This window comes from Canis lupus, chromosome X (assembly GCF_048164855.1).
Source record: "Canis lupus baileyi chromosome X, mCanLup2.hap1, whole genome shotgun sequence".
Taxonomy (NCBI): Eukaryota; Metazoa; Chordata; class Mammalia; order Carnivora; family Canidae; genus Canis; species Canis lupus.
Window position 1 is genome coordinate 56670301 of NC_132876.1, and position 20056 is coordinate 56690356.

General features: G+C 39.6%; 1 protein-coding gene across 2 annotated transcripts in view; it reads right to left on the reverse strand.

Annotated features, from left to right (window-relative positions):
• The window catches only part of DACH2 (dachshund family transcription factor 2), a 178326-nt gene that overhangs the window by 19535 nt on the left and 138735 nt on the right, over nt 1-20056 (reverse strand). For both annotated transcript variants that reach the window (XM_072816816.1, XM_072816817.1), the window contains exons 4-6: nt 11680-11828; nt 11407-11554; nt 5947-6093 (exon numbers count right to left, since the gene is read on the reverse strand). In XM_072816816.1, the coding sequence (XP_072672917.1) occupies nt 5947-6093; nt 11407-11554; nt 11680-11828 (444 nt within the window). The remainder of the gene's footprint in view (nt 1-5946; nt 6094-11406; nt 11555-11679; nt 11829-20056) is intronic.

Sequence of the window (20056 nt, forward strand, 5' to 3'; positions counted from 1 at the left end):
GGAGAGCCCCGTCCCGGAGAAGCAGGAGCTGCACCGACCTTCCCGGGTGAAAGGCACCCGCAGGGAGTTAGAGCAGGACCCCAGGAGGGCGGGGATGCCCTCGGGCTCCCTGGGACACTAGCAGACACCTGCGGTCCCAGGAGAGTGCACCGAGCTCCCTAAAGGGCTGCAGCGCGCACGGCAGGACTCGGAGGGGCTCGGGCGGCGGCTCCGCGGTGGGGTCTGCGAGGCCGGGAGCGAATCCAACAGCGCAGACCAGGAGCACATGGCGCCGGGACACAGCCCAGGATCTGGCCTCCCCCCGGGACAGGCAGAGGCCAGGAGGGCCCAGGACAGCAAGGACGCTCCTGCCACCAGGCGACCCCAAGCTGAGCAGATCAGCGGCCCCGCCCCGGAGCATCCAGGCCCCTTTGGACGGAGAGCTCCGCAGTTACTGCAGGGGCTGAAACCAGGTTTCCAGAGCTGCCGCCGCCACTGGGGTTGTTCCTCCAGGGGCCTCACGGGGTAAACAAACCCCACTGAGACCTGCACCAGACAGGGGGCAGAGCAGCTCCCCGAAGTGCTAACACCTGAAAATCAGCACAACAGGCCCCTCCCCCAGAAGACCAGCTAGACGGACAAGTTCCAGGGGAAGTCAAGGGACTTAAAGTACACAGAAGCAGAAGATACTCCCCCGTGTGTTTTTTTTTTTTTCTGATTGCTTCCCCCCCCCTTTTTTTCATCTTTCTTTTTCTTTCTCTTTTTCTTCTCTTTTTTCCTGTTTTTCTTCCTTTTTTCTTTTTCTCTTTTATTTCCTTCTCTCTCTCACTTTTTCTCCTTTTCCCAATACAACTTGTTTTTGGCCACTCTGCACTAAGCAAAATGACTAGAAGGAAAACCTCACCTCAAAAGAAAGAATCAGAAACAGTCCTCTCTCCCACAGAGTTACAAAATCTGGATTACAATTCAATGTCAGAAAGCCAATTCAGAAGCACTATTATACAGCTACTGGTGACTCTAGAAAAAACCATAAAGGACTCAAGAGACTTCATGACTGCAGAATTTAGATCCAATCAGCCAGAAATTAAAAATCAATTGAATGAGATGCAATCCAAACTAGAAGTCCCAATGACGAGGGATAACGAGGTGGAAGAAGGAGTGAGTGACATAGAAGACAAGTGGATGGCAAAGAGGGAAAATGAGAAAAAAAAGACAGACAATTAAAAGACCATGAAGACAGATAAAGGGAAATAAACGACAGCCTGAGGAAGAAAAACCTACGTTTAATTGAGGTTCCAGAGGGCACCGAAAGGGCCAGAGGGCCAGAATATGTATTTGAACAAATCATAGATGAAAACTTTCTTAATCTGGGAAGGGAAACAGGCATTCAGATCCAGGAAATAGAGAGATCCCCCCCTAAAATCAATAAAAACCGTTCAACACCTCGACAATTAATAGTGAAGCTTGCAAATTCCAAAGATAAAGAGAAGATCCTTAAAGCAGCAAGAGACAAGAAATCCCTGACTTTTATGGGGAGGAATATTAGGGTAACAGCAGACCACTCCACAGAGACCTGGAAGGCGAGAAAGGGCTGGCAGGATATATTCAGGGTCCTAAATGAGAAGAACATGCAACCAAGAATACTTTATCCAGCAAGGCCCTCATTCAAAATGGAAGGAGAGATAAAGAGCTTCCAAGACAGGCAGGAATTGAAAGAATATGTGACCTCCAAACCAGCTCTGCAAGAAATTTTAAGGGGGACTCTTAAAATTCCCCTTTAAGAAGAAGTTCAGTGGAACTATCCACAAAAACAAGGACTGAATAGATATCATGATGACACTAAACTCATATCTGTCAATAGTAACTCTGAACGTGAATGGGCTTAATGACCCCATCAAAAGGCGCAGGGTTTCAGACTGGATAAAAAAGCAGGACCCATCTATTTGCTGTCTACAAGAGACTAATTTTAGACAGAAGGACACCTACAGTCTGAAAATAAAAGGTTGGATAACAATTTACCATTCAAATGGTTCTCAAAAGAAAGCAGGGGTAGCCATCCTTCTATCAGATAAACTAAAATTTACCCCGAAGAGTGTAGTGAGAGATGAAGAGGGACACTATCTCATACTTAAAGGATCTATCCAACAAGAGGACTTAACAATCCTCAATATATATGCCCCGAATGTGGGAGCTGCCAAATATTTAAACCAATTAATAACCAAAGTGAAGAAATACTTAGATAATAATACACTGATACTTGGTGACTTCAATCTAGCTCTTTCTACCCTCAATAGGTCTTCTAAGCACAACATCTCCAAAGAAACGAGAGCTTTAAGTGATACTCTGGACCAGAGGGATTTCACAGATATCCACAGAACTTTACATCCAAACTGAATACACATTCTTCTCAAGTGCACATGGAACTTTCTCCAGAATAGACCACACACTGGGTCACAAATAGGGTCTGAACCGATACCAAAAGATTGGGATTGTCCCCTGCATATTCTCAGACCATAATGCCTTGAAATTAGAACTAAATCACAACAAGAAGTTTGAAAGGATTTCAAACACGTTGAGGTTAAGGACCATCCTGCTAAAAGATGAAAGGGTCAACCAGGAAATTAAGGAAGAATTAAAAAGATTCATGGAAACTAATGAGAATGAAGATACAACCGTTCAAAATCTTTGGGATGCAGCAAAAGCAGTCCTAAGGGGGAAATACATCGCAATACAAGCATCCATTCAAAAACTGGAAAGAACTCAAATACAAAAGCTAACCTTACGCATAAAGGAGCTAGAGAAAAAACAGCAAATAGATCCTACACCCAGGAGAAGAAGTGAGTTAATAAAGATTCGAGCAGAACTCAACGAAATCATGACCAGAAGAACTGTGGAACAGATCAACAAAACCAGGAGTTGGTTCTTTGAAAGAATTAATAAGATAGATAAACCATTAGCCAGTATTATTAAAAAGAAGAGAGAAGAGTCAAAATAATAAAATCATGAATGAGAAAGGAGAGATCACTACCAACACCAAGGAAATACAAAATATTTTAAACACATATTATGAACAGCTATACGCCAATAAATTAGGCAATCTAGAAGAAATGGACGCATTCCTGGAAAGCCACAAACTACCAAAACTGAACAGGAAGAAATAGAAAACTTGAACAGGCCATTAACCAGGGAGGAAATTGAAGCAGTCATCAAAAACCTCCCAAGCCACAAGAGTCCAGGGCCAGATGGCTTCCCAGGGGAATTCTATCAAATGTTTAAAGAAGGAATCATACCTATTCTACTAAAGCTGTTTGGAAAGATACAAAGAGATGGAGTGCTTCCAAATTCGTTCTATGAGGCCAGCATCACCTTAATTCCAAAACCAGACAAAGACCCCACCAAAAAGGAGAATTACAGACCAATATCCCTGATGAACATGGATGCAAAAATTCTCAACAAGATACTAGCCGATAGGATCCAGAGCACATTAAGAAAATTTTCACCATGACCAAGAGGATTTATCCCCGGGACACAAGACTGGTTCAACATTCGTAAAACAATCAATGTGATTCATCATATCAGCAAGAGAAAAACCAAGAACCATATGATCCTCTCATTAGATGCAGAGAAAGCATTTGACAAAATACAGCATCCATTCCTGATCAAAACTCTTCAGAGTGTAGGGATAGAGGGAACTTTCCTCAACATCTTAAAAGCCATCTACGAAAAGCCCACAGCAAATATCATTCTCATTGGGGAAGCACTGGGAGCCTTTCCCCTAGGATCAGGAACAAGACAGGGATGTCCACTCTTAGCACTTGTATTCAACATAGTATTGGAAGTCCTAGCCTCAGCAATCAGACAACAAAAAGACATTAAAGGCATTCACATTGGCAAAGAAGAAATCAAACTCTCCCTCTTCACCGATGACATGATTCTCTACATAGAAAACCCAAAAGCCTCCACCCCAAGATTGCTAGAACTCATACAGCCATTTGGTAGCGTGGCAGGATACAAAATCAATGCCCAGAAATCAATGGCATTTCTATACACTAACAATGAGACTGAAGAAAGAGAAATTAAGGAGTCAATCCTATTTACAATTGCACCCAAAAGCAGAAGATACCTAGGAATAAACCTAACCAAAGAGGTAAAGGATCTATAAAACTATAAACATCTATACAACTATAAAAGGATCTATAAAACTATATAAAAACTATAGAACACTTCTGAAAGAAATTGAGGAAGACACAAAGAGATGGAAAAATATTCCATGCTCATGGATTGGCAGAATTAATATTGTGGAAATGTCAATGTTACCCAGGGCAATTTACACGTTTAATGCAATCCCTATCAAAATACCATGGACTTTCTTCAGAGAGTTAGAACTAATTATTTTAAGATTTGTGTGGAATCAGAAAGACCCCGAATAGCCAGGGGGAATTAAAAAAAAAAACCATATCTGGGGGCATCACAATGCCAGATTTCAGGATGTACTACAAAGATGTGGTCATCAAGACAGTGTGGTACTGGCACAAAAACAGACACATAGATCAGTGGAACAGAATAGAGAACCCAGAAGTGGACCCTGAACTTTATGGTCAACTGATATTTGATAAAGCAGTAAAGACTATCCATTGGAAGAAAGACAGTCTCTTCAATAAATGGTGCTGGGAAAATTGGACATCCACATGCAGAAGAATGAAACTAGACCACTCTCTTTCACCATACACAAAGATAAACTCCAAAGGGATGAAAGATCTAAATGTGAGACAAGATTCCATCCAAATCCTAGAGGAGAACACAGGCAACACCCTTTTTGAACTCGGCCACAATAACCTCTTGCAAGATACATCCACGAAGGCAAAAGAAACAAAAGCAAAAATCAACTATTGGGACTTCATCAAGATAAGAAGCTTTTGCACAGCAAAGGATACAGTCAACAAAACTCAAAGACAACCTACAGAATGGGAGAAGATATTTGCAAATGACCTATCAGATAAAGGGCTAGTTTCCAAGATCTATAAAGAACTTATTAAACTCAACACCAAAGAAACAAACAATCCAATCATGAAATTGGCAAAAGACCTGAAGAGAAATCTCACAGAGGAAGACATAGACATGGCCAACATGCACATGAGAAAATGCTCTGCATCACTTACCATCAGGGAAATACAAATCAAAACCACAATGAGGTACCACCTCACACTAGTGAGAATGGGGAAAATTAACAAGGCAGGAAACCACAAATGTTGGAGAGGATGTGGAGAAAAGGGAACCCTCTTGTACTGTTGGTGGGAATGTGAGCTGGTGCAGCCACTCTGGAAAACTGTGTGGAGGTTCCTCAAAGAGTTAAAAATAGACCTACCCTACGCCCCAGGAATTGCACTGTTGGGGATTTACCCAAAAGATTCAGATGCAATGAAACGCTGGGACACTTGCACCCCAATGTTTCTAGCAGCAATGTCCACAATAGCCAAACTGTGGAAGGAGCCTCGGTGTCCATCGAAAGATGAATGGGTCAAGAATATGTAGTTTATGTATACAATGGACTATTACTCAGCCATTAGAAATAGAAATGACAGATACCCACCATTTGTTTCAAGGTGGATGGAACTGGAGGGTATTATGCTGAGTGAAATGAGTCAATCGGAGAAGGACAAACATGATATGTTCTCATTCATTTGGGGACTATAAATAATAGTGAAAGCGAATATAAGGGAAGGGAGGAGAAATGTGTGGGAAATATCAGAAAGGGAGACAGAACATAAAGACTCCTAACTCTGGGAAACGAACTAGGACTGGTGGAAGGGGCAGAGGGCGGGAGGTGGGGGTGAGTGGGTGACGGGCACTGAGGGGGACACTTGACGGGATGAGCACTGGGTGTTTGTATGTTGGTAAATTGAACACCAATAAAAAATTAATTTATTAAAAAAAACAAAACATACAAACAAAAAAAACAAATACTACCTTTCAAGATTCTCAGGCCACTGTCACTAGTAGTGGCTTGCTTAAATGCTTGTTCCACTTGTTCCCGGCGCTTTGATTCATATTCCAAGGCTTCCTGCAGTTTTCTCTTGGCTTTTTTCTCCTTCTTCAGACGTTTTTGCATGGTAGCTGAAACGTGAAAAGGTAATTAGTTGGCAAAACTTTAGTCAATAAAATAATGTTGCCTATTTTGGTGGATTATAAACCATAAATAGATACTGAGAGAGACATAAATGCATATCATTAGTTTATTTTGGTTCCAGATCTCATTAGGTTCAACCAGAGTGTTAAATCATACAATTTACTTCTTTTTGCTTTCACCTTTCCAGTTCATACGCTTTATAATAAACATGCATTTGTATGGCAATGGTAGTCGTGGTAGAAAATTATTTTGTACCTTCACTAACTACATGCACTTAGTGATAGCATTAAATGTTTGATAATTTCTTAGATAGAATTATTGGGTTCCTTCAATATATTGGCTCATAGAAGGGTTTTAAGCCTACCAATCTTTACAGTCTTTCTGAATCATTCTTTTTAATTTTACTTTTTTAAAGATTTTATTTATTTATTTATGAGAAACACAGAGACAGAGACACAGGCAGAGGAAGAAGCAGGCTCCCCAGTGGGAGCTTGATGTGGGACTTGATCCCAGGACCCTGGGATCATGACCTGACCAAAGGCAGATGCTTAACCACTGAACCACCCAGGTCCCCCTGAATCAGTTTTTAAAAATTGAAGATATTTTTTATTGTGAAAGTAGAAAAACATTCAAGAAATATGCAAACTTTAAAATTTTGGCATTTAAAAAATGTTTAAAGTGTTCACATATAATTAAAATATATTTTAAACTAATTATGATGCTAATTTGTTTCACTTGTATTTATTTCACAGTTCAATGTCTTTCACATAAATAACCTACAGCTGGGCAGCCCCAGTTGCTCAGCAGTTTAGCACCACCTTCAGCCCAGGATGTGGTCCTGGAGACCCAGGATGGAGTTCCATATCAGGCTTCCTGCATGGAATGGAACCTGCTTCTCCCTCTGCCTGTGTCTCTGCCTCTCTCTCTCTCTCTCTCTCTCTCTCTCTCAAATAAATAAATAAAATCTAAATAAATAAATAAATAAGTAACCTTCAGCAACTTGAAAAGAATTAGACACCCATGTAAATTTACATTCATGTGAAACAAAAATTCAGAGCTTTGAGGTAATAACAAAATTGGAAAACTTGAAACAAAGACACTGAGAATGTATGGTTTCTGTTATTTTTTTAAAAGATTTATTTATTTTGAGAGTGAGGAAGGGCAGAGGGAGAGAATCTTCAAGCAGACTCCCCACTGAGTGTGGGATCTATCATACAACTCAGGAGATCATGACCTGAGCCAAAACCAGGAATCTGATGCTTAACTGACAAGCCACCCAGGCACCCCTGGTTTCTGTTGGTTTGGGTAAAAGATTATTAAATGAGGTTCAACATAAAGCTGTTTTTCTATTTTAATTATACTTATTTATCATCATTAATATAAAGCATTTAACAAATTACTTAAATCAGAAATCTTAATTTATTAAAAATAATTTATAACTTAATGTCCTTGATAATACACAATTTTGCTTCCAGTAAAATTATTGGCTCAAAAGTATTCTATAATATAGTTTTTCTTGAAATTTATGATTATGTATATTACAATGGCACAGTGAGGAGAGATAGAAGCAGAAAAAATGTTCACCTTTAGCTCAGAAGACTGACCTATAGACTGCGTTGTTTTGATAGTGATCACATATGTGCTGACTGCTACACTTTTAAAGGGTCTCATGACTGTGGGTAAACCCACTCATAGCTAATATGAACTGAATGATTAGCATCTGAGAAATCTTGTGAAAGCAGTTTTATGTGAAGCTATTTGAAGAAGACATTTATGCTATAATAATCCTTGCACATCTCCTCCCCTTTGAGTACTAAGCTTATAACCACCAGCTTCATATAGCAAAAAGTACAGCTCTTTCTGCCCGTGGGTCCTGTCCTCGTGCTACTTCAATAAACTTATTAAGTTGCACTATAAAATGTCTCAAGAATTCTCTCTTGACCATCGTGTTCAACAATCCCACAGCATTAGCATATTACATTTTTAAATATATAAATAAATAATAATAACTTTCATGTATTTTGGACCTAATATGTACTGAGCATTTTCTGGGACTATATCTCATTACATTTTAATTGGAAAAAAAGATAATAATATATAATATTATATATAAAATAATAGTTTTATTATAACCAGAATTATACATACAATTTACTTCTTTTTGCTTTCACCTTTCCAGTGCATATGCTTTATAATAAACATCCAATTGTATGGCAATGGTAGAAGTGGTAGAAAATTATTTTCTACTTTCACTAACTACATGCATTTAATGATAGCATTAAATAATACAATATTTACACATGTAGTTTTATACAAATATATAGTTACTATTCTTTTGATATACTTGGACTGTTGTTACTTCTAAGCATAAGATCAATTCCTCCCCCTCTTTCTTTTCTATCATATGACTTCAGATAAAAAGTTCCCCTTTTGTAATAAAAAGTTAGTTATAGTGGATATGAGATATTTAGGGAACTAGAAAGGAATTTAAGTTATTATCCAGTTCAACTATTGTAATAGATGAGAATACTGAGCTTCATAGAGATGAAGTACATAATTTTTCTACATCAATTGAGGATAACAGAGTAGTTTCCTATAATTGTGAGTAATTAGATGTAAAATGTTAAAAACAGTGCTTAGCACATAACAATTGATAAGCATTACCCACCAGTAGTAGTAGTAGTAGTAGTAGTGACAGTAATGATAGTAGTAGTGATAATGTGGTATGTAATGATAGTAGCAGTGGTATTATTATTACATCATAATGTGCTACATTTATTAAATACAAATACTTTAGAATAAATTTGATAATAGATATAATATTACGTCAACCATGTCTAGGCCTTTTTATTTTTTTAAAGATTTTATTTGAGAGTGCAAGTGAGACAACATGGTGTGTCAGAGAGCAGGAGCAGGAATGGGGGGAGAGCACGAAGGGTGATGGGGGAGCATGGGTAGAGGGAAAGGGAGAAAGATGGAGAAGAGAGGGAGAAGCAAGCTTTCTGCTGAGCAGGGAGCTCAACTTGGGGATTGATCCCAGGACCCCAGGATCATAACCTGAGCTGAAGGCCGGTGCTCAACAAACTGAGATACTCAGGTGCCCCTATCATGTCTAGCCTTTTTTTAAAGATTTTATTTATCTATTCATGAGAGACACAGCAGAGACATCGGCAGAGGGAGAAGCAGGCTCCCTGCAAGGAGCCTGATGTGGGACTTGATCCAGGATCCCGGGATCATGCCCTGATTGGAAGGCAGATGCCCAACTGCTGAGCCACCCAGGTGTCCCTGTCTAGACCTTTTTAAAAGATAATAGATGTGATAGTAATTATAAAGATATACCTCAAGAATCTAAGAGGAGTTAATGAACAGAAATTGGTATAACTCTAAAAGTTAGAAGCCAATTTTACTCTATGTAGTAGTTACATATATGCTAATCTGGGAATGTTATATTTGACATATGATTATTAAGTTCTTTAGTATAAAAAATCATTCTACTAAAAATGTGTGTTTTTATGATTGTTAATTATAATTATTTTGCATATCAAACACCAGATATAAATGGATTTTTCTAAACTTTAAAAAGACAAGTTAGGTTTTGCTTAATAGTATTTAATGATTTTGACAAGATAATGAGAGGTTTAATTCTTTTGTTTTTAAGATTGTATTTATTTGTTTGTTTATTTATTTGAACTCTCCACCCAATGTAGGGTTTGAACTTATAGTCTTGAGATCAGGAGTCACATGCTCTACTAACTGAGCCAACCAGGTTTCCTCCATTTTTTTAAGATTTTATTTTTTAAAGACATTTAATTCTTTTTAAATGAAGTGACTGAATTTATATTTTGAACTGGACTAATAATGATTCCTGGGCCTTAAGGAAAATATACTGTAAGTTTTCAATTGCTTGCCAAAAATTTTGGAATATAATATACAACTTTGGAATAAGGTAAAGTTAGTGGATTTCACTCAACTGGAATTATTCTTCCTTGGTTAAGGAGGCATTATCTATCTTGTGGATTTTCTCTTTTTTTCCTTCTCCTTCTCACTCTCTATTTTATTTAGCATTTACTTTGTTACCCTTCCATAGAAGAATAAGCAGAGAAGAGAAGAAGTTGAAATTCACAATCGACACTCTTGCTGCTATTTAGTATTTAAGGTAAATGTAAGGAAAAGGTGAAAATTATTGGCTGAAGTGAAGATTTAAAATTTTCCTGGTTTTTATATGAACTAGTGTCTTTATCCACATCTGTACATGACCTAATGTCTACCCATGGTTTGAAAGTTAATTCTATTTGTGAAGATTATCTCTCCTTTCTCTCTCTTTTATCTCCATCCCTACTTATGCTATCCAAATTCAGTCCTCATCTCCACTGCCAGGATGAGAGCAAACTCCTTTTACATAAATTCCTTGTTTGTAGTCTTACTCCAAGCCCTCTCTCTATTCCCAACACTAAAGTGGTTTAATTGATATCAGACCAGATCATCCCCCTGCTTATTTCTTTATTACTTCCCATTACCTATAGGATAAAATCCAAGCTAATATTTTACATGGTTAAAAATTTCCTTCACAATTTAGCTTCTACTTTCATCTTTCTACATCATCTCCCATGATTCACTTCATTAAATTCAGAGTAATAACAATCTGTTTATAGTTGCCCATGTATAAAGCTTCTTGCCTTCATGCCTATGCTTACTGATACCTCTATTGAGAATGTCCAAATCACTCAGATACTTTCCTGCCCTTACTTAGCCTGCCAATCTTCAATACTCAGGTTCAAGTGTCAGCAACAGGGAGCCTTCCTCAACTATTCACTTCCCCACCAAACTGAACTAACTACCCCTTCTCTGTATAGCCATATATACTGTGCTTCATTGTTCTTGCCACATTGTCTTGAATTAACTGGTTGGTTGTGCTGGCCCTCTAAAATGTAAATCTCTCAAAGACAAGGACTGAGTTTTATTTATCTTATTTATCTATCACTGTTCTTGGCAAAGAGCATTTCGTCTACAAGAAATTATTAGATTATTTGCATCCAGGAATATTTTATGAAATTGTGAGGAAGCTAAGAATATTCATGTTTTCTAAATCTGCAAGTGGCCTGAAGTCAGATATATTTCATTATCTTTTATAATTAAAGAGAAAGAGTATAAATATCTTACCTTGTGAATTGCACACAGTATTTGATTCTTAGCCTGTCATTTTTTTCAGTAGTTCCAAGCTATCCCTAAGAATATTTCTACTATTATTGAATATATTTACAACAAAATGTTTATTCTGTAATTGAACTTGTTAAACTTACTTCTGCTTTGAAGCTCAACTGCAAGTTGTCTTTCAAGGTTTTCTCTAATTTCTCTCTCTCTATAGAGCTCCATTCGCAGTTCCTTTTTTTCTTGTTGAATCTGCTTCTCCTGGATGTGAGCGTTATCCAAAGCCACTTTCAGCAGACCCTGTCAAAGTACAGAAAATGACATGCAGTTCATCTTATCTGTTTTAGTTTCTCAAATGTGAAATAATTTATGTAGATGCTAATGTCTTGTATTACATTTATTTTGTTTATAGAAATATTGTTGACCTGAATGTTGGTCAACAGTGTCTCCACGGAGGACAGACTATCAGCGAAAATGAGTGGTCCAGGAAATCCAGGAGGCAATGCCTGCCCAGGAGTCAGTTGGATCTTGTCCAAGGGTGACTTCATTGTTGGAATTTGAAATGGTACCTCTTCTGCAAAAAGAAAATTAATATCAGAGCATTCACGAATTAAGAGCTCAAAAACTTCACTGTGTTTCCTTTACCTCTAATAGCATCTATAAATATTTTATTTCTATAACTAGATGATGGAAAACTCTCAATTGGAACTCATACCTATCCCCCAGCTGCCTCTACTTTCTTAAAATAAATGTTTCAGTAAATAATCAGTGAAAATGAAACAACATTTGCTGCTAAAGAGGCATGAGACTTGGAGAAACAAATTTATGATATGTTTATGAATACCTATAAATTAAATAACCAGATCACCTTCTTGTAAAGCATACACTGCATTTTTTTAAAAAACTGTCATCTATCTATCTATCATCTATCTATCATCTCCATTCTTTAATATCTTTATCAAAGTATAATTCATACATAATAAAATTCACCTATCTTAAGTGTACATTTCAATGATTTTCAGTGGATATGAGAGTAGTACAGAGTAGTTTCCTATAATTGTGAGTAATTAGATGTAAAATACATCACAAATGTATATTAGAACAGCTTGATCACCACAAAAATACTCCTGATGCCCACTTACAGTTAATCTCCTCCCCCAGCCCCAGCCCTTGGCAACAGCTAATTTACTTTCTATCTCTATAGGACTGCCTATTCTGGATATTTTATACAAATAGATGCAATATGTGGTCTTTTGTGTCTGGCTTCTTTTACTTAGCAGAATGTTTTTGACGTTCATCCATGTGGTAGCATGTTTCAGTGGTTTCTTCCTTTATATTGCTGAAAAGTATTCCATTACATGGATACATTGCCCTCTGTTTAATTATTTACTAGCTGACAGGAATTTTGATTATTTCTGGTGTTACCTTTTATTTTGAAGAATATTACTTATGAAAAAATATCACCTGTGGCATATAAACACAAGCTGTATTTTCTCCTTTTATTTTTATATTATCTTCTCTCACATCTTCATTACATTAACAAGATTCTTTCTTAGCTTCCAATAGAATTTTTATTTAATAAAATGTTTCAAATTTGTCTTGAACAGATCTATCTAATTAAAAAAGGAATTTTCTCTTACACTGGGAACCTAACTACATGACTATATCTTTGAATTCTGATTGCAAATCTTTTATGTGAGATGTATGAACCAGATAGCAAAGTTTTCCCTGCAATTAGAAACTGGGGATTTTTTTCTTTTTTAACATAGGTAAGTATAAAAGGCTACAAAGAAGTGATCTTGGAAGGTAATCAAACAAACCCTGGTGTTCTCTCTTTTTTTTTCATTCACCTATTTTTTGAGAAAGAGAGAGAATGGGAGAAAGGGGCAAAGGAAGAGGAAGAGAGAGAATCTCAAGCATACACCCCACCTAGCACAGAGCCTGACGCAGGGCTCGATCTCAGGACTCTGAGATTATGACCCTTGCTGAAACCAAGAGTTGTTGCTTCACCAACTGAGCTGCCCAGGTGTCCCCAAACCCTGGTATTCTTAAATGCCTTCAACTACAGTGCATGAGGGGTAAATCATAGTACCTCAGACAAAATTACTCTACTCACCACAGTCTCTTTACTTCAGTAATGGGCCACAAACAAAGTTTGAAAATATGCATATCCCTGGTCAGAAAAAATTTCAGTGACCCCATATATTACAAAAATCATCCAAGAAAAGAAAAACCTAGGCTTGAATCTGGACCTAAACAATTTTCACAAAAATCTAGCTATTGGTTCTGGTTCCAGTGGTGATAGAAATATGGATTTATTGTACAGATATAGCTAATTTTGTAATTGCAAGCAGCCTATACATCTAGTATGCAGTCTTGAACCACACAGATTTCATAGTCATCATTGTTTGCTGCATAGCAAATGACATGCCCTATTTACTGTATGGAAAGCTGTGGCATAGAATTCTGGGAAACTTCTGTGAGATTTGTAATGGGACAGCATTATCTCTGAATAAAATGTTTTTAATAGAGATCACCTTTTCCAAATTCTTTTCTTTTACAACTTCCAATTTCCCAAAATCTATACTGATAAAAATGCTAAGCAATTATTTTATAGAATTAACAGTTTCATACTATTTGTTTTTTTTTAATTTATTTTTTATTGGTGTTCAATTTACTAACATACAGAATAACCCCCAGTGCCCGTCACCCATTCACTCCCACCCCCCGCCCTCCTCCCCTTCCACCACCCCTAGTTCGTTTCCCAGAGTTAGCAGTCTTTACGTTCTGTCTCCCTTTCTGATATTTCCCACACATTTCTTCCCCCTTCCCTTATATTCCCTTTCACTATTATTTATATTCCCCAAATGAATGAGAACATATAATGTTTGTCCTTCTCCGACTGGCTTACTTCACTCAGCATAATACCCTCCAGTTCCATCCACGTTGAAGCAAATGGTGGGTATTTGTCATTTCTAATGGCTGAGTAATATTCCATTGTATACATAAACCACATCTTCTTTATCCATTCATCTTTCGTTGGACACCGAGGCTCCTTCCACAGTTTGGCTATCGTGGCCATTGCTGCTATAAACATCGGGGTGCAGGTGTCCCGGTGTTTCATTGCATTTGTATCTTTGGGGTAAATCCCCAACAGTGCAATTGCTGGGTCGTAGGGCAGGTATATTTTTAACTCTTTGAGGAACCTCCACACAGTTTTCCAGAGTGGCTGCACCAGCTCACATTCCCACCAACAGTGTATGAGGGTTCCCTTTTCTCCGCATCCTCTCCAACATTTGTTGTTTCCTGCCTTGTTAATTTTCCCCATTCTCACTGGTGTGAGGTGGGATCTCATTGTGGTTTTGATTTGTATTTCCCTGATGGCAAGTGATGCAGAGCATTTTCTCATGTGCATGTTGGCCATGTCTATGTCTTCCTCTGTGAGATTTCTGTTCATGTCTTTTGCCCATTTCATGATTGGATTGTTTGTTTCTTTGGTGTTGAGTTTAATAAGTTCTTTATAGATCTTGGAAACTAGCCCTTTATCTGATATGTCATTTGCAAATATCTTCTCCCATTCTGTAGGTTGTCTTTGAGTTTTGTTGACTGTATCCTTTGCTGTGCAAAAGCTTCTTATCTTGATGAAGTCCCAATACTTCATTTTTGCTTTTGTTTCTTTTGCCTTCGTGGATGTATCTTGCAAGAAGTTACTATGGCCAAGTTCAAAAAGGGTGTTGCCTGTGTTCATCTCTAGGATTTTGATGGAATCTTATCTCACATTTAGATCTTTCATCCATTTTGAGTTTATCTTTGTGTATGGTGAAAGAGAGTGGTCTAGTTTCATTCTTCTGCATGTGGATGTCCAATTTTCCCAGCACCATTTATTGAAGAGACTGTCTTTCTTCCAATGGATAGTCTTTCCTCCTTTATCGAATATTAGTTGCCCATAAAGTTCAGGGTCCACTTCTGGATTCTCTATTCTGTTCCACTGATCTATGTGTCTGTTTTTGTGCCAGTACCACACTGTCTTGATGACCACAGCTTTGTAGTACAACCTGAAATCTGGCATTGTGATGCCCCCAGATATGGTTTTCTTTTTTAAAATTCCCCTGGCTATTCGGGGTCTTTTCTGATTCCACACAAATCTTAAAATAATTAGTTCTAACTCTCTGAAGAAAGTCCATGGTATTTTGATAGGGATTGCATTAAACGTGTATATTGCCCTGGGTAACACTGACATTTTCACAATATTAATTCTGCCAATCCATGAGCATGGAATATTTTTCCATCTCTTTGTGTCTTCCTCAATTTCTTTCAGAAGTGTTCTATAGTTTTGAGGGTATAGATCCTTTACATCTTTGGTTAGGTTTATTCCTAGGTATCTTATGCTTTTGGGTGCAATTGTAAATGGGATTGACTCCTTAATTTCTCTTTCTTCAGTCTCATTGTTAGTGTATAGAAATGCCACTGATTTCTGGGCATTGATTTTGTATCCTGCCACGCTACCGAATTGCTGTATGAGATCTAGCAATCTTGGGGTGGAGACTTTTGTGTTTTCTATGTAGAGTATCATGTCATCGGCGAAGAGGGAGAGTTTGACTTCTTCTTTGCCAATTTGAATGCCTTTAATGTCTTTTTGTTGTCTGATTGCTGAGGCTAGGACTTCCAGTACTATGTTGAACAGCAGTGGTGAGAGTGGACATCCCTGTCTTGTTCCTGATCTTAGGGGAAAGGCTCCCAGTGCTTCCCCACTGAGAATGATATTTGCTGTGGGCTTTTTGTAGATGGCTTTTAAGATGTCGAGGAATGTTCCCTCTATCCCTACACTCTGAAGCGTTTTGATCAGGAATGGAAGCTGTATTTTGTCAAATGCTTTCTCTGCATCCAATGAGAGGATCATATGGTTCTTGGTTTTTCTCTTGCTGATATGATGAATCACATTGATTGTTTTACGGGTGTTGAACCAGCCTTGTGTCCCAGGGATAAATCCTACTTGGTCATGGTGAATAATTTTTTTAATGTACTGTTGGATCCTATTGGCCAGTATCTTGTTGAGAATTTTTGCATCCATGTTCATCAGGGATATTGGTCTGTAATTCTCCTTTTTGGTGGGGTCTTTGTCTGGTTTTGGAATTAAGGTGATGCTGGCCTCATAGAACGAATTTGGAAGTACTCCATCTCTTTCTATCTTTCCAAACAGCTTTAGGAGAATAGGTATGGTTTCTTCTTTAAACGTTTGATAAAATTCCCCTGGGAAGCCACCTGGCCCTGGACTCTTGTGTCTTGGGAGGTTTTTGATGACTGCTTCAATTTCCTCCCTGGTTATTGGCCTGTTCAGGTTTTCTATTTCTTCCTGTTCCAGTTTTGGTAGTTTGTGGCTTTCCAGGAATGCGTCCATTTCTTCTAGATTGCCTAATTTATTGGCGTATAGCTGTTCATAATATGTTTTTAAAATCGTTTGTATTTCCTTGGTGTTGGTAGTGATCTCTCCTTTCTCATTCATGGTTTTATTAATTTGAGTCTTCTCTCTCTTCTTTTTAATAAGGCTGGCTAATGGTTTATCTATCTATTAATTCTTTCAAAGAACCAACTCCTGGTTTTGTTGATCTGTTCCACAGTTCTTCTGGTCTCGATTTCGTTGAGTTCTGCTCGAATCTTTATTAACTCCCTTCTTCTCTTGGGTGTAGGATCTATTTGCTGTTTTTTCTCTAGCTCCTTTATGTGTAAGGTTAGCTTTTGTATTTGAGTTCTTTCCAGTTTTTGAATGGATGCTTGTATTGCGATGTATTTCCCCCTTAGGACTGCTTTTGCAGCATCCCAAAGATTTTGAATGGTTGTATCTTCATTCTCATTAGTTTCCATGAATCTTTTTAATTCTTCCTTAATTTCCTGGTTGACCCTTTTATCTTTTAGCAGGATGGTCCTTAACCTCCACGTGTTTGAGGTCCTTCCAAACTTCTTGTTGTGATTTAGTTCTAATTTCAAGGCATTATGGTCTGAGAATATGCAGGGGACGATCCCAATCTTTTGGTATCGGTTCAGACCCGATTTGTGACCCAATATGTGGTCTATTCTGGAGAAAGTCCATGTGCGCTTGAGAAGAATGTGTATTCAGTTGAGTTTGGATGTAAAGTTCTGTAGATATCTGTGAAATCCATCTGGTCCAGTGTATCATTTAAAGCTCTCGTTTCTTTGGAGATGTTGTGCTTAGAAGACCTATCGAGTATAGAAAGAGCTAGATTGAAGTCACCAAGTATAAGTGTATTATTATCTAAGTATTTCTTCACTTTGGTTAATAATTGATATATTTGGCAGCTCCCACATTCGGGGCATATATATTGAGGATTGTTAAGTCCTCTTGTTGAATAGATCCTTTAAGTATGATATAGTGTCCCTCTTCATCTCTCACTACAGTCTTTGGGGTAAATTTTAGTTTATCTGATATAAGGATGGCTACCCCTGCTTTCTTTTGAGGACCATTCGAATGGTAAATGGCTCTCCAACCTTTTATTTTCAGGCTGTAGGTGTTCTTCTGTCTAAAATGAGTCTCTTGTAGACAGCAAATAGATGGGTCCTGCTTTTTTATCCAGTCTGAAACCCTGTGCCTTTTGATGGGGTCATTAAGCCCGTTCACGTTCAGAGTTACAATTGAGAGATATGAGTTTAGTCTCATCATGGTATCTATTCAGTCTTTGTTTTTGTGGATTGTTGCACTGAACTTCTTCTTAAAGGGGAATCTTAAGAGTCCCCCTTAAAATTTCTTGCAGAGCTGGTTTGGAGGTCACATATTCTTTTAGTTGCTGCCTGTCTTGGAAGCTCTTTATCTCTCCTTCCATTTTGAATGAGAGCCTTGCTGTATAAAGTATTCTTGGTTGCATGTTCTTCTCATTTAGGACCCTGAATATATCCTGCCAGCCCTTTCTGGCCTGCCAGGTCTCTGTGGAGAGGTCTGCTGTTACCCTAATACTCCTCCCCATAAAAGTCAGGGATTTCTTGTCTCTTGCTGCTTTAAGGATCTTCTCTTTATCTTTGGAATTTGCAAGCTTCACTATTAAATGTCGAGGTGTTGAACGGTTTTTATTGATTTTAGGGGGGATCTCTCTATTTCCTGGATCTGAATGCCTGTTTCCCTTCCCAGATTAGGAAAGTTTTCATCTATGATTTGTTCAAATACATATTCTGGCCCTCTGTCCCTTTCGGCGCCCTCGGGAACCCCAATTAAACGTAGGTTTTTCTAGTCAGGCTGTCGTTTATTTCCCTTAATCTATCTTCATGGTCTTTTAATTGTTTGTCTCTTTTTTCCTCAGTTTCCCTCTTTGCCATCAACTTGTCTTCTATGTCACTCACTCGTTCTTCCACCTCGTTAACCCTCGTCGTTAGGACTTCTAGTTTGGATTGCATCTCATTCAATTGATTTTTAATTTCTGCCTGATTAGCTCTAAATTCTGCAGTCATGAAGTCTCTTGAGTCCTTTATACTTTTTTCTAGAGCCACCAGGAGCTGTATAGTAGTGCTTCTGAATTGGCTTTCTGACATTGAATTGTAATCCAGATTTTGTAACTCTGTGGGAGAGAGGACTGTTTCTGATTCTTTCTTTTGAGGTGAGGTTTTCCTTCTAGTCATTTTGCTCAGTGCAGAGTGGCCAAAAGCAAGTTGTATTGGGAAAAAGAGAGGAGAGAAAGAAGGAAAGAAAAGAGAAAGAGAAAAAAAAGGGAAGAAAAAAAACGGAAAAAAAAAGAAGAAAAAGAGAAAGAAAAGGAAAGGAGAAAAAAAAAGGGGGGTGGGGGAAGGAAACAAATCAAAAAGCAAAACAAAACAAAACAAAACAAAACAAAACAAAAGAACCACCGGGGAGTATCTTCTGATTCTGTGTACTTTAAGTCCCTTGGCTTCCCCTGGAAGTTGTCAGTCTAGCTGGTGTTCTCGGGGAGGGGCCTGTTGTGCTGATTTTCAGGTGTTAGCAGTTGGGGGAGCTGCTGTGCCCCTGCCTGGTGCAGGGCTCAGTGGGGGTTGTTTACCCCGTGAGGCCGCAGGAGGAACAGCCCCAGTGGCGGGGCAGCTCTGGAAACCTGGATTCAGCTCCGGCAGGAACTCCGTCTGCAGGGCCTGGAGGCTCCGGGCCGGGCCGCTGATCTGCTCAGCTGGGGCAGGAGCGTCCTTGCTGTCCTGGGCCCTCCCGGCCTCTGCCTGTCCCGGGGGAGGCGGGATCCTGGGCTGTGTCCCGGCGCCCTGTGCTCCGGAGCCTGCGCTGGTGGATTCGCGCTCCCGGGCCGCGCAGCCCCCTCCGCGGAGCCGCCGCCCGAGCCCCTCCGCGGAGCCGCCGCCCGAGCCCCTCCGAGCTGCTCCTGGAATCACGCAGCCCCCTCCGCACGGAGCCTCTTCCTCTGCCCGAGCCCCTCCGAGCTGCTCCCGAGGCCCCGCAGCCCCCTCCGCGGAGCCGCCGCCCGAGCCCCTCCGAGCTGCTCCCGCCCCGCAGCCCCCTTCGCGGAGCCGCCGCCCGAGCCCCTCCGAGCTGCTCCTGGTCCCGCCGTGCGCGCTGCAGCCCTTAGGGAGCTCGGCGCACTCTCCCAGGGCGCAGGTGTCTGTTAGTGTCCCGGGGAGCCCGAGGGCATCCCCGCCCTCCTGGGTCCTGCTACACCTCCCCGCGAGCCCCTTTCCGCCCGGGAAGGTCGGTGCAGCTCCTGCGTCTCCGGGACGGGGCTCTCCTGTCCTGGGGACACTCGCCCCGGCCTCAGCCCGGCTCCTCGCGGGGCCCCTCCCCCTTGGAGGCCTTTGTTTCTTTACTTCTTTTTCCCCGTCTTC